Source organism: Narcine bancroftii, chromosome 7, assembly GCF_036971445.1.
Source record: "Narcine bancroftii isolate sNarBan1 chromosome 7, sNarBan1.hap1, whole genome shotgun sequence".
NCBI lineage: Eukaryota > Metazoa > Chordata > Chondrichthyes > Torpediniformes > Narcinidae > Narcine > Narcine bancroftii.
The window spans coordinates 205405475-205418942 of NC_091475.1; the positions used below are offsets into that span (position 1 = coordinate 205405475).

A 13468-nucleotide genomic window follows, 5' to 3' on the forward strand; every position below is an offset into this window, starting at 1 on the left:
ATTTCTGTCTGCATCCATTCAATGACTCTAAAGAGGGTGGGATTCACGTGCTGCTCAACATGAATTATCAAGGGATCCAGCTGATACAGTGGATCAGTTGAATTTGTGTTCAAACGTTCTTCATTTATATATATATAAAAAAGATATTTGCTGTTTCTCCTCATTTGCTGTTTGCTGTCCCGTTCACATTGCTCGGTGTTGGAACAATTCGACCGGGGGACAGGACTATGTGAGCCCCGACATTCTCCCTTCCCGCCCACCCACTAACTAAATAAAGAGACGTGTTTATTTTCCGTGTACTTTTTGCAGGATCTAGGTGGTTTTTCCAGTGATAAAATGAGCTCCCTTCCCAACAAGTGCGGGGACCCCTCTGGTCCCAGGGTAAGGGGGCTATACCCGAGTCGTCGAGTGTGCGTGGGGCAAGTTTGTACTGTTCTGGCCACCGGCGAAGGTGTTGAACGTGTGCAAGGGCTGCATTGCAGCCAGCGTGTTGGGGATCATGGTGATGGTGTTGGGCGTCATGAGGGGGATGTCGTCCGGAGATCTCCTGAGCGTGAGCGTGTAGTCGGGTGGGCAGGTCAGCCTCAGGGTGTCGTGGGTCTGCATCGCCTCGCAGTCATGCCCATGCTCCAGCTGCTTCATCTGCAGGGACATGATCTCCTCGTTCTGCAGGTGCGCCAAGTCGTTGGCCGCCCCCGGCTGCGGGCTCTGCCGCCGCTGCGTTTCGTGGCGCCTCTTGTCCTTCTTGTAGTAGAGGGCAGCAAAGGCCAGAATATTGAGGAAAAGCAATGAGGCCCCCACGGCGATGGTCACACTCAGCTCCGTGGAATAGTCGCGCTTGTCCTCCAGCAGCACCGTCGTTTCTTCTGGGCTGGACTTGCGGGTTTCCTTCGCCTGCTTCGGGTTGCGGGAAGGTGAGAGCGGCGGGCGCTTGGTGGTGGAGGACCATAGCTTGCCGGGGGCACGCCGCGTCACGTATGGGAATGGTGTGGAGTCCGTCTGTGGGACCTTGGTGGTCGTGGAGACATACTGGAAGATCTCGTTCAGGTTGTGTAGGTGAGGGACGAGCTCCAGCCAGAAGGCGACCTTGGTGGCACGGTAATGTTCCCGGACCCTCGGCTTCAGGCCGATGTGCAGGTAAAGCTGGTCTTTGGGGTTGTACTTAGACCAAGCGACCTCCTCAAACCGGTTGGGTTTTGTGTGGATGAACTTCGTGTCTTGCGGCACAGGTTGATTTGGATCGCTGAGGTGGCAAGAAAACAGGAAAGGTTTGTAAACAACAAATGTTTTTTTAATCTGGTGTCACATCTCCTCCACAAACAGAATCCTCAACAACCAATTCATTCAGAATCCATAGAACATTACAGCACAGAAACAGGCCTCTTTGACCCTTCTAGTGGTGGTGATATCACCACCAGCCTACTGGTGACCTGAATGGACCACCTATGAGGCTGACTCCACCTGGTCGACCATCAATCAGCTGACCTGAATATAGACCTGAGCTGGCCCCTCCTGAGCCAGTCACACAGGGAGTAACCGAGGCATGAACTGGTGTTCAGACTTTAACTAGAATAAAGCCTGTTGTTCAGTCTTTCGAGTTTTGTGCTTTCTTGCTGCTACCTCAGCTCCCCACACTAGTCTATGCCAAACCATTTTTATTTTGCCTAGTCCCAGTCCATATCCCTCCATACCTCTCCCATCCTTGTACCTATCCAAATTTTTCTTAAATGTTAAAATTGAGCCCGCATTCACCACTCTCTGTGTGAAGGTTCACCATTATGTTCCCCCTAAACCTTTCCCCTTTCACTCTTAACCCATGTCCTCTGGTTTGTATCTGAATAATCAGAATTTATTGTCACGAAGATGTCACAAAATTTGTTGTTTTGCGGTAACAGTTACTGTATGTAAACCCTCTTACAAAATAAAGACAGTGTTTGTGGTTCGTTGATCATTCAGGAATCTAATGGCAGCGGGGAAGAAGCTGTCCTTGTGCCGCTGAGTGCTCGTCTTTAGGCTCCTGTACCTTTTCCCCGATGGTAGCAGAGTGAAGAGGGCCTGGCCTGGGTGGTGGGGGCCTTTTAGGATAGAGGCTGCTTTTTTAAGTTTAAAACAATCAGGGACTAATTTAAGAACTGTTATTCTCTTTTTTTTTTCTTTTTTTCTCTCTGCACAATTCAGTTTTCTTACATGTGTAAGTTAGCACAGTTTTTTTACACTACCAATTAGTGGTAATTCTGCCTCACCCGCAGGAAGAAGAATGTCATGTGCGCTCTCTGACAATCAATCTGAACTTTGAATTTTAAACTGTACCAACGATGGAGGTTGTTTTGCGAGCAGTCCAATTAGACGTCTCATGCATAACACAAAAAGTAAGATACTGCACTAAAGGGCAGAGTGATGGAGAGATTTTGATTTCAATTTTAAAAAGGCAACCGAGTTTAACTACTTTGGGGTTCATTCAGGATTCTTAGAAGAGATGACTCTAATCAGATAATTTAACATGAAGGTCTGTAACATTAGAATATGAGGTGCAGTTTTCCTAAGGGAATTTGCATTGTATTCGAGCATTGTATATAAGACAATGTGTGAACTACTTTTGATTCATATTCCGTATTGTATTTTATAAAGTTGTGTGGTTAATATGTACCATGTAATATTTCTCTCTTCCAAATCAATAAAAATATATTAAAAATAAATGGAGTCTGATAACGGCAGGAAAGGAACTGACCATGAATCTGGAGGTGTGAGATCCCACACTCGTGAATCTTCTTCCTGACAGTAAGGGGGTGAAGAGAGTGTGACCAGGATGGGATGAGTCTTTAAATGTGTTAGTTGGCTTTCCAAGGCTGCCAGAGTTGATGGAGGTGGGGCATAGGGTGGGTCTGTGTGATGGCTTGAGCCACGTTCGCCACCCTCTGCAGATTCTTGCAGGCTTGGGTGGGGCAGCTGCTGTCCCATGCAGCGTGGCGCCCTGACAGGATGCTTTTAACGTGGCACCTGTAGAAGCTGTTGAGGGATGTAGGTGAAGAGCCAAATGTCCTCGGGCTTCTGAGGAAGTAAAAGCACTGACGCGCTTTCTTGCATGTCACACTGATGCGGGAGAACCAGGACAGGTCACTGGAGATGGTTTACACCCAGGAAATTAAAGCTCTCAGCAGTGAGCCCTTTTTGGTGGGGTGACAATGTGTCTTGGTGCTTCGAAAGAGGATGAATAAAGAAATAGAACATGAGGTCTCACAAAGTAAGATACTGGAACGTTCTATGTTTCCTGTTTCCTGCTTGGAATTCAGGAACGGGCGGGATGTAGGGTGTCAGCACATCTAATCTCTTTGCCCTAAACTCACAACCAATAGCCTACTCGTTCAAAGGGCCGTATGCAGGTTCTAAGTACTGTCTCAGCTTTATGGAGGAACATATATATGGGGCAGCAAAGTGGTGCAGCTTGATTAAATTAAACATACAACAGTGTAACGGGCCAATTCGGCGCTAAGGCTCCATGCTGCCCAAATTACACCCCATTAACTTACACCCTGGTAGGTTTTTGAAGGGTGGGAGGAAACCGGAGCCCCCGGAGGAAACCCAGGCAGCCATGAGGAGCATGTACAAACTTCTTGCAGGCAGAACGGGGTTAAAACCTGGGTCTGGTCCTGATCAGTGGCACTGTAGAGGCGTTGGACTAACCACTAGACCAACCCTGTTGAGTTGCTGGCTCAAGGCTCCAGAGACCAGGTTCAATCCTGACCTCCGGGGCTGTCTGTAAGGAGCATGCCCATTCTCTGAGTGGCTGCGTGGCCTCCACTGGGACCTCTGGCTTTCTCCCATGTCCCAAAGGCATGTGGGCTGGTGAGTCAATTGTAAATCGTTTCCCAATAGGTGGTTGAGTGGCAGAATTTGGGGTGGGAAATTAAATTTAAATCTTTAAAGTCTATTTATAAAACGGTAGAAGCCATTTCTGGCCATTGAGATCTGTGCCATCCAATTACACCCAAATAACATACAACCCGCACGATTTAGAGGGTGGGAGAAAACCGGTGCACACAGAGGAAACCCATGCAGGTCACAGGAAGTACATGCAGACTCCTTACAGACAGCATTGGATTCGAACTTGGGTTGCATTGTGCAAATTACTGTGCTAAACTTGCCACTCACATAATGAGTGCTCCTCAACCATTTTTTATCTACTCACATACCACCTTAAATAATCCCTTACAAACTACAGAGGGCCTATGGCATCCTCCAGCATCGGTACTCTGTGGTAAGTAGGGGATTACTTAAGATGGTATATGAATTTGGGAAAAAACTGGTTGAGAACCACTGGCATAAGGACTTGGAGCGGTGGTTGCCCGTCCAGCCTGTCAAGCCTGCTGATGTTTTATTTCTGCCCACATTGATGAGAATGACAGAAAAATAAAAAGTGAGATTGATTAATGGGATCCAGGGAGGATCAGGTGAAAATGGATGGTTGATGGATAGCAGGAGCTTGAAGGGACAAAGAGCCCATTTCTGTGATGTAGGATGTCAAAGAGCTCAATGGAGGAATTGGCCACTCAGCTTCACCTAGTTGGTCTACTATTAGATCACGAATGATTCTTCACCTGAGCATTGTTGTATAATCCCCTCAATATCTATAATTAACCGGCCCTCAACCACTGAACCTCTGCAGCCCTCTTAGGAGGAGATCAACAGAGAGCCTATGCCATCCAATGAAGGAACATCACCTCATCTTAGCCTTGAATGGCCCATGACCGCTCCCCCCCCACCCCGGTTCTCAGTACCCCAATCTCAGCTTCGATCTCATAAGAGTGAAGAAATTGAATGTATCTCTGCCTTCCATTGATCATTCCAAGCAATCATTTGGTCTCACCTTCCCTTAATTCAAATGTATTCATGGTTTTAATCAACCAATAGCAACAGGAACCAAATGAAAAGAGGAGGCCCTTTGGAGGAAAGAGGAGAATGGCAACATCGTGGGATGGCACCATTGGCAAAGCGGTTAGCAATCGGGACCAGGGTTTGAATTCCGCACAACCTGTGAGTACTTTGCATGTTCTGCCTGTGTCTGCATGGTTTTCCCCCCTGGGAGCTGCAGGTTCCTCCCACCGTTCAAAAATGTAGCGGAGATGTAGGCCAATCGGATGTAATTGGGTGGCACGGACTCATGGGCTGAAATGGCCTGTTACCGTGCTGTATGTCTAAATTAAAAATTCAATTAAAATGGATCAAACACAGCAATACCAAAGTTATGATAACATAACCCTACCCCTCTTAGAGTATGATGTGCAAACCCTGGTTGTTCAATGGAAGTGGGGATCTGAAAGGGGTACAGAAGAAATTTACCAGGATATTGACGAAACTAGGCCTTTCCTCTTCGGAGCAGGGAAGGATGAGAGGTCTCAATGGAAGTATACAAGATTATGAGGGGCTTAGGTAGGATGGACAGCCAGCCAGGGGTTGAGGGCTGCCTGAGCTCACCGGAGCTCTGCTCCAGCACCTTAAGGAGGCAGCTCCGACACCTTATGGGGCCCCACCAGGCACCTCCGGCACCTCCTTGTCGCTGTCTTTTGGTGAGCTCTGGCACCCAAAAAAATAAGCCCTGCACCTCTGCAGCCAGCACCTTTATTTCCCAGATTGACAATAGCAAGCGCGAGAGGACATCTGTTTGAGCTGAGCAGAGGAAAGTTCAGGGGAGATCTCAAAGAGTGGTGGGTGTCTGGAATGCATTGATCTGGATGGTTTTGGAGGCTGGTACAATAGGGACGTTCAAAATACTCTTAGACAGGCAGATGCATGTAAGAAAAATAGAGGGTGTAAGATAGAACCATAGAACACCACAGCACAGAAAAGAGGCCATTTGGCCCTTCTATTCTGTGCCACACTATTGTTCTGTGGACTCCAGTGGTTCTCAACCTTTTTTTCCCCCACTCACATACCACCTTAAGTAATCCCTTATTAACAACAGAGCCCCTCTCCCATAGGTGGTATGTGAGTGGAAAATAAAAGGCTGAGAACCACTGCCCCAAACTTCTCCCCTTTCCCCCTTAATCCATGTCCTCTGGTTTGTATCTCTCCAGCATCAGTGATGCCCTTCATCATTTTGTTCACTGCAATGACACTAATTTACCATAGCTTACAAACAAATAAAGAATACAACTCACTCATTTCTCTCAGCACACCGTGAAGTCGACTTCCTTTTTTATTGTTCACTAGACACAACATTGTGTTCTTCAACTCCCCAAACACCACCCAGCCAAAACCCTCTGACCTTCTCATTGGCTCACCGCCACACGGGGATCCTGATGCTCTCACTCTCCTCCTCCCAACAAAGGTAAGTACGCGACCGTGACAGCACCTCTGTCAAATCTCACTTCACTCTTCTACGCCCCAGGGAATACAGTTTAACTTCTCCCTGTAACTCAGTTCCACAAGTCACAGAAACACCCTTGAGAATCTTCTCTGCCCTCTTTCAATTTTATTCACATCGTGGGCCAGAAGGGCCTGTTACCATGCTTTGTCCATAAAAATAGAGAGTGGTATGTTCTTGGACGTGCAGCCAGGGGTACCGGTGGAAGCAGATATGATAGAAGTGTTTAAGAGGCTTCTAGATGGACATGCAGGAAGTGGAGGGATTTGGATTGTTTACAAGCAGCAGAAATTTTGCTTAAATTGGGCATCATGCTGGCCAAAGAGCCTGTTCCTGTGTGGTATTTTCTATGTGTGTTGGAAGCACCAGATTCAAACCTAGGTCATCATTATGGAACCAGCAATCCCGGTTCGAATCCAGCGCTAAGTGTCAGGAGTTTGTGGGCTCTCCCCATATCCATGCCAATTTCCTGTGGATGCTCTGGTTTCCAACCACATTTCAAAGATGTAAGGGATTTTTAGGTTAATTAAGGCATGTGAGTGGCACGGGTTCATGGGCCGGAAGGGCCTGTTACCGCGCTGTACCTCTGAATTATTTTTTACACACTTCAGCTCAGAAAACCAGATCAATAGGAGAAACTATAATCTCTGCTGGTGGGGGCGGATGGGAGGTGGGGGGGGGCGGGTGGAATACAATCTGATGGGATATCACAGTGGTGCTGTGGTTCAGTTATGGAAGAGGCATTTGGACATTTCACCCATTGTTCCGGACTTCACACTTCCTATAGGGGACAGAGGAGCCTATTTTCATGACATAGGATTCTCTGACTCCAATTACCAATTTACATGAGATCTTCTGGGGAAAAATTGGGCTTTAAATGGCCCCAGGAAAATGCACGCATTCCCCCCATGGGGTCGGGATTGTTGGGCAGAAAGGAAATCAGAACAGTGAGCTGCTGTGAGATGAGGACAATGGGAGCAATGAAATGAAACGGCTGTGTTCTTTGCCACGTGCTTGCAGCAACGGAAGTGACATTTTGTGAGACCATTCTTACACCCACCATTTTGTGCCTGGAGCAACTTGGAACTGGTATTTGACATGGTCAGGCTCAGAAACAGGTCAACGGAACACATGTTCAGGCTGCCGCCAGGGGCATATCGCAATGAAAGAACATAAGAAATAGGAGCAAGAGTTGGCCATCCGGCCCATCGAGCCTGCTCCGCCATTCAATAAGATCGTGGCTGATCTGACCATTGACTCAACTGCCTTTTCCCCATATCCATTAATTCCTTTTTTATGTAAAAATTTGAAGTAACCTCAACTGCTTCCCTGGGCAGAGAATTCCATAGGTTCTCTACTCTCTGGGAAAAACAGTTTTTCTCATCTCCATCTTAAATCCACTCCCCTGAATCTTGAGGCTATGTCCCCCAGTTTCGGTGAATAAAGTAATTAAATCTTGTCACTTTGGGCCAGATCCAATGACAGAGTAGATGAGGAGAGAGTGAAGACTTGCAAGGAGCTGATTGGACAGAGGAATGTGGCAGAGTTGTTTCTCATGGTCAAGCACGAGGGCAAAACTTCAGGATTGAAGGGTGCCCATTTAAAACAAGTGACCTGGAGGAATTTCTTTAGCCAGAAAGCAGTAAACCTCTAGAATTTGACATCACGGTCGGCTGTGGAGGCCAGGCCTTTGGATGTACTTAAGGCAGAGATTGATAGATATCTGAATAGTCAGGATATCAAAAGTTATGGGGAGAGTGGGACTGAGTGGGAAAAGGGATCAGCTCGTGAGGCAATGGTGGGGCCAACTCAATGGGCCAAATGGCCCACCTCTGTCCTTACATCTTACGGACTAAATGTGATGCAGAATGGCCAGATGACCCTTGGCCTCAAAAATCGAGTCACAGTGATCTGAAGTGCAATTGGAGAATTTGGGGGAAAGAACAGTAAAATCTCTGGCGAACCAATCCTCGTGGAAGTGAAGGAAACTTGGGAGATTTAATTGGGATCAAGAAGAAAGATTTCAGTTCTCGGGTATTTCCTCTTCTATGATTGTTTTGGGGAAGGTCAGAGACACCTCAGTGTGTGGACAAACAGACAGTCAGTTTTGTATGACTTGCATGTTAGTGTTAACCATATCAATACAGGTATTTGGTCAATATAGATTTTTCAGTCTTTTGAACCATTGTGGAGGGTGATCAGGACTTAACACAGGTCACTGGCCCACTGCGGCAGCGGTGCAGCATCTGAGGTCAACTTTGTGGCCCCATACTCACCCGGTTTTTGCAAAGTTGGTCCAGTAGGTCATCACCACGGCACTTAGCATCACGTCATTTTTCGAGAAGTTGCAGGGGAAGAAATCAGAGGGTCCGATCATGGGGACGCCAAACACGTAGGGGACCTCGTCACCATGCGCTGCGTCAGACCAACCGGGCTTCATGTCACTCTGGCAGTGATGGTAAAAGGCGTAGAAGTAGGTGGGCGAGCCATACTGGGCATGCAGGTCTGCCGTAGCTACCGCCGGTGCCACCCACTGGTGGTCAGTGAAAAGCGCTACTAGTGTCTTCCGCCGTGTCTCCGGGTTCTCCTTGTCCGCCCAGTCGGTATACATGAACTTGATAGTCTCCCTCAACGTGTCCTTGCCCTCAGGGTAGCCATAGAGGTTGTCAACGAAATTGGAGACGGCAAAGTCAAAGTCGCTGGCCGAGATGCCATCCTCATTGTCCACCATGTTTTCCACAAACTTCAGCCCTTCCCCTTGGTTGACGCCCAGCATGATATCGTAGTTCAGGAACTCCCCTTGCTCCATGAGGATCTGGGGGTCGTCTGGGATGACATCCCCGTCGATGACTGGCCCGAAGGCGATGTGGTAGCGGGCAGGCATGATGTCCTGTTCAATCAGCTCCTTGTAAGTCTTCATGCGCAGGCACTCCACCAGGTTGATGGTATCAAGCATGCTGCAGCCCACCTTCTCCGCCAGCAGGCGGGTGTACTTGGCAGGCTGGTAGTTCACCGCCCAGCTGGATAGGGCTGTCCCACTCTGGATTATCGCCTTCTGGAAGAGACCTGTTGGTTGAAGAAAAGAAAGCAAGTCAAATGTTGTCTCCGATCTGCAGGGCCGGATTAAGGCCTACTGATTCCATAAACACAGCCCAGCAATGATTCCCCTCAACCTTTCCATTGTCTAACAAGACATTAGGATTCAATAAGTTGTGAATGTGAAATAACAGATTAAAAATTCAGTTTTCTTCCAGGCCAGTACCCACATATTAAATATGTTTCTTTTTCATTTATTATCCCCCCAATGGGCTTTTAACCATAGTTCAGCTACACCATGGTAAATCTAGCACTGGAAAAAAAAACTCTATGGTACCCCCTTCCCTTGGTGCCCAAAGCACCTGCTTATTTTGCTCAATGGTTCATCCAGGCCTGCAGTTCTGCATTACACCAGCACACTGGAGAAACTCAGCAAGTCATCAACATCCATAGGAAGCAAAGGGTAAACATGCTTTCAGACCCTGGACCCTTCACCAGGCTCTGAAACTTTGTTTCAGATATATACCGATATACTTACAATTCAAGAAACCTTCTATTATCACGCAGTGGTCCTCAACCTTTTGTTTTCCACTCACATACCCCTTTAAGTCATCCCTATGAAATGTTTGCATGATATTTCCCCCTTCAGTTGCCTAAATTCCAATGAATACAGACCAAGCCCTGAAAAGAGATCCTCATATGTTGACCCTTTCATTCCTAGAATCATCCTTTTGAACCTCCTCTGAACTCCTCAAGGTCCTATCTCTGCCACCATCTCAGGCCGCTCATCCCAGATACCAACTCCTCTTTGTGAGACCTTTTAAACCTTCTCCCTCTTGCCTTAAACCTACAGCCCTATGCTTCACGTCGTCAGAACTGGGGAAGTCCTCTCTGCACCGATGCTGGTCCAATGGTCTCCTGTAATTCAGATTTCCAGCATCTGCCATGCCTCAGAGACCCATTGTGGTTTTGCTTTGTGTGCCTGTCTCTCTCTCTCTGGTTCTCAATTCTCCAGACATTCAGTGTCACTCAATCTGCTTTTGGCCTCTATTTGATCACAGACAAGCCCAAATTTCCCCTTGTTCTCCTGCCATCACTGCGTGGACAGAGAACATGGAACGACAAACACAGGACTCTGCAGCTGTTGGAATCTGGGGAGACAATTAACTGATTTCTCTCTCCAATGGATGCATGCTCCTGTTTTATAATGAATTAAGATCCAGATTGCTCTCTCAGGGACAACTAAAATATTTATATCTTCCGCATACAGTTCCCAACCCATTTTCCAAGGTGAAATGAAGCTTTCTTCACTAGATTTTGTTTAATTTTTTTTAAATTTAGACTTACAGCATGGTAACAGGCCTGTTAAGGGTTTGCAGTCTTCTCCATCTTTAACCTTTCCAACAGTTTGCCCTTAATTTTCCATTTGAACTTCTTCCAACTTAAATCTGCTTCTTTTTCAAGAATGACATCTGATCTGTTCAGTGGATCCAGCGTCCCCTGTTTTTATTTTAGCTAATCATCTTCGTAAAAATAATTAAGGTAAAGGTTCCATTATTGTCACGTAGTACTACATTTAAAATGCAGCGTACATGAAACTCTGTAACTTTTGTCTGTCCTAAGTCAGACAGAGAGTCACCACTCTGTCCAGCTACCCTTACAGAAACCTACAGCACCTGGTGTTCCGAGGCAGTCCCCGACAATCAGACAATCCCCGGCGTACGCAGGCTATTAGGCTTCTATTCAAATCTATCTAATTCTATACATTTCTATATAATTCTCTACAAAATGGCTTTGATGCAGCAACTTTTCTATTTTAATCAGATCTTGTGTATTTACATTTGCCTTTGCAGCCCCCAACCTTTCTTCACAACGGTGCTAACTTTTCGACAAAAGCTGATTTAATACAAGAACGATTCCTGGAACTAAGAATAAATGAGCTGATCCATAATACCTTGCTGCAATTGAATGCATTATCCTCTGATTGGTTTTATGTCAGATTTCATGCAATATGATCAGTTCCACAGAGAAAGAGGTTGCAACTAATTAATTAATATTCACGACATGCCAAAGTTTGTTTCAGCACTTGAAATAAATGACTGATACACATCCCCTGGAATAATTATACCATTACAGGGTCAAGTCAAAACCTGCTGCTGCAGGGTCCAAGGAACATTCTGTAGTTACCAGAGTCCAATGATCAATCTACTTTGTAGAGCCCCAGAATAAATGGACCATTCAAGAAGCCTCCATTAGCATTGCAGAATCCCAGCCTAATTTTACCATTAGAGTGACTTGGAACAAATCTACTGCTGCAGAGCTCGAGAATAAATTTACCATTTCAGTCGCCTGGAATGATTTAACAAATAAAAGGTTTCTATCGCAAATTTACTGTTACAATTGTGCCAGTGTTGAGAAATCCTAGAACAGCCATTCTCAACGGGGCTGTCACAGCGTATTTCAGTAAAAGCCTTGATTTCTTTTCACCTCCCGTCACATAAATATCTTTAAAATGTTTTTGTTACGTAGTCCGTCGGACAGAAGTACGGAAGAAACCAACTAAACATGCCTGCTTCACTGGAAAGGGGAGGGGGGGGAGGTGACAAACGGTTGAGCAAAATCCTCAGGGGTGGTGGGGAGGGGGTTGGGGGTTGGGGGCATAGCCGATAAAGAAAGGTTGAGGATGGCTCTCCTGGAATATTGTTTAAGAATTCAAAAATAACTGTCCTCAGACAAATGTATCATTGCAGAACCTTAGAATAGCTGTTAAGGAGTTCAGGGAAAAATTTATTGTTAAAATGAACAGAACTCTACTGTTAGAACTACAAAATAAATCTACAATAACCAGGCCCCAAGTAAATTATGAAATTCTAGAACACATGAAGAAACAGAGCCGTAGAACAAATTATTTGTGCAATTCTACCAGCATCTGGAACAAATCCATCAATACAGGGTCCTGAAATAAACCTATTTTGACAGAACACCGTAACATATTCATGATAGAGTCTCATAAAAACCTTCAGCCCTTGCTCAAATCTATCGCTGCAGAATCCCAGCATAATTTACTGACAAATCCACTGGTGAACACTTTGGGAAGAAACCTTCCAATAACGATTCCAAGAATAAATGTGCCTTTGCAATGTCTGCAACAATTGTGGCATAAATCTGTTGATACAGAATCCTAGAATAAACCCATAATGACATGACTCTAGCAAGTGGGCTGTTCAAAGAAATCTACCTTTACATAATTAAAATGAAATACCACTGTTGAGTCGAAGAAAGCTCTACCACAACCATGTCCATCTATCCTTGTGAGGTAGAAGGGCACTTTGGTTGACTGAATCAATGTCAGATCCCAGTTCCCCATTATCTATCCTGACAGCTTATTATTCCCACCTGTCTATTAACTCCCCCTGGGCTCTGCGCATTAAGAGACATTTATAGTGGCCAATTTGCACCAATTTGGGATGTGGAAGGAACCAAGAAATGTCTATCCATGGTCTCATTCACTGCCAAGCCGAGGCTACCCACAAACTGGAACACACCACCTAATATTCTGTTTGACCTCCAGTTTCTGTTAGGCCCCACCCCTGTTTCTCTCTCTCTCTCTCTCTCTCTCTGTTTCTCTATCCCTCTGCCTCCTTTCTTCTAGCTCCCTGTCCTTTCCCTCTCCGTTCAGAGACATACCCCTTCCCCATCACTTTCGGCCTTTTTCTCTCCCTCTCTCCCTCCCTCCCTCCCTCCCTCCCACCTCTATCCACCAATTACCTCTTGTCTATTGGTCTATGTTCCTCCTTCTGACCCTTCCCTCCTTTTTATAAGGAGCACCTGTCTGCTTTCTTGATGAAGGGTTCAGACTCGAACTGTTGGTTATATCAATTTGCTTCAGATGGACACTTTTGTGTCTCCAGCATTTTTATGCATTGCACAACATTCACAAAAGACATTCCTGTTTAATGAATTATTGAATGTGTTGGTTCCAATATTAGAACAGAAAATATATTCAACAGTAACAGTCAGAACCTTGCAGCACAGAAACAAGCCCCTTTGGCCCTTCTAGTCTGTGCCAAA

At 46.0% G+C, this 13468-nt stretch overlaps 1 protein-coding gene across 2 annotated transcripts in view; it reads right to left on the reverse strand.

Annotated features, from left to right (window-relative positions):
- Positions 1 to 328: 328 nt before the first annotated feature.
- The window catches only part of nlgn4xa (neuroligin 4 X-linked a), a 218606-nt gene continuing 205466 nt past the window's right edge, over positions 329 to 13468 (reverse strand). Inside the window, exons 4-6 of one of the 2 annotated variants that reach the window (XM_069892551.1) lie at positions 10794 to 10810; positions 8638 to 9427; positions 329 to 1243 (exon numbers count right to left, since the gene is read on the reverse strand). In XM_069892551.1, the coding sequence (XP_069748652.1) occupies positions 391 to 1243; positions 8638 to 9427; positions 10794 to 10810 (1660 nt within the window). In that variant the 3' untranslated portion in view covers positions 329 to 390. The remainder of the gene's footprint in view (positions 1244 to 8637; positions 9428 to 10793; positions 10811 to 13468) is intronic. The other variant, XM_069892550.1, reaches the window with a different exon arrangement.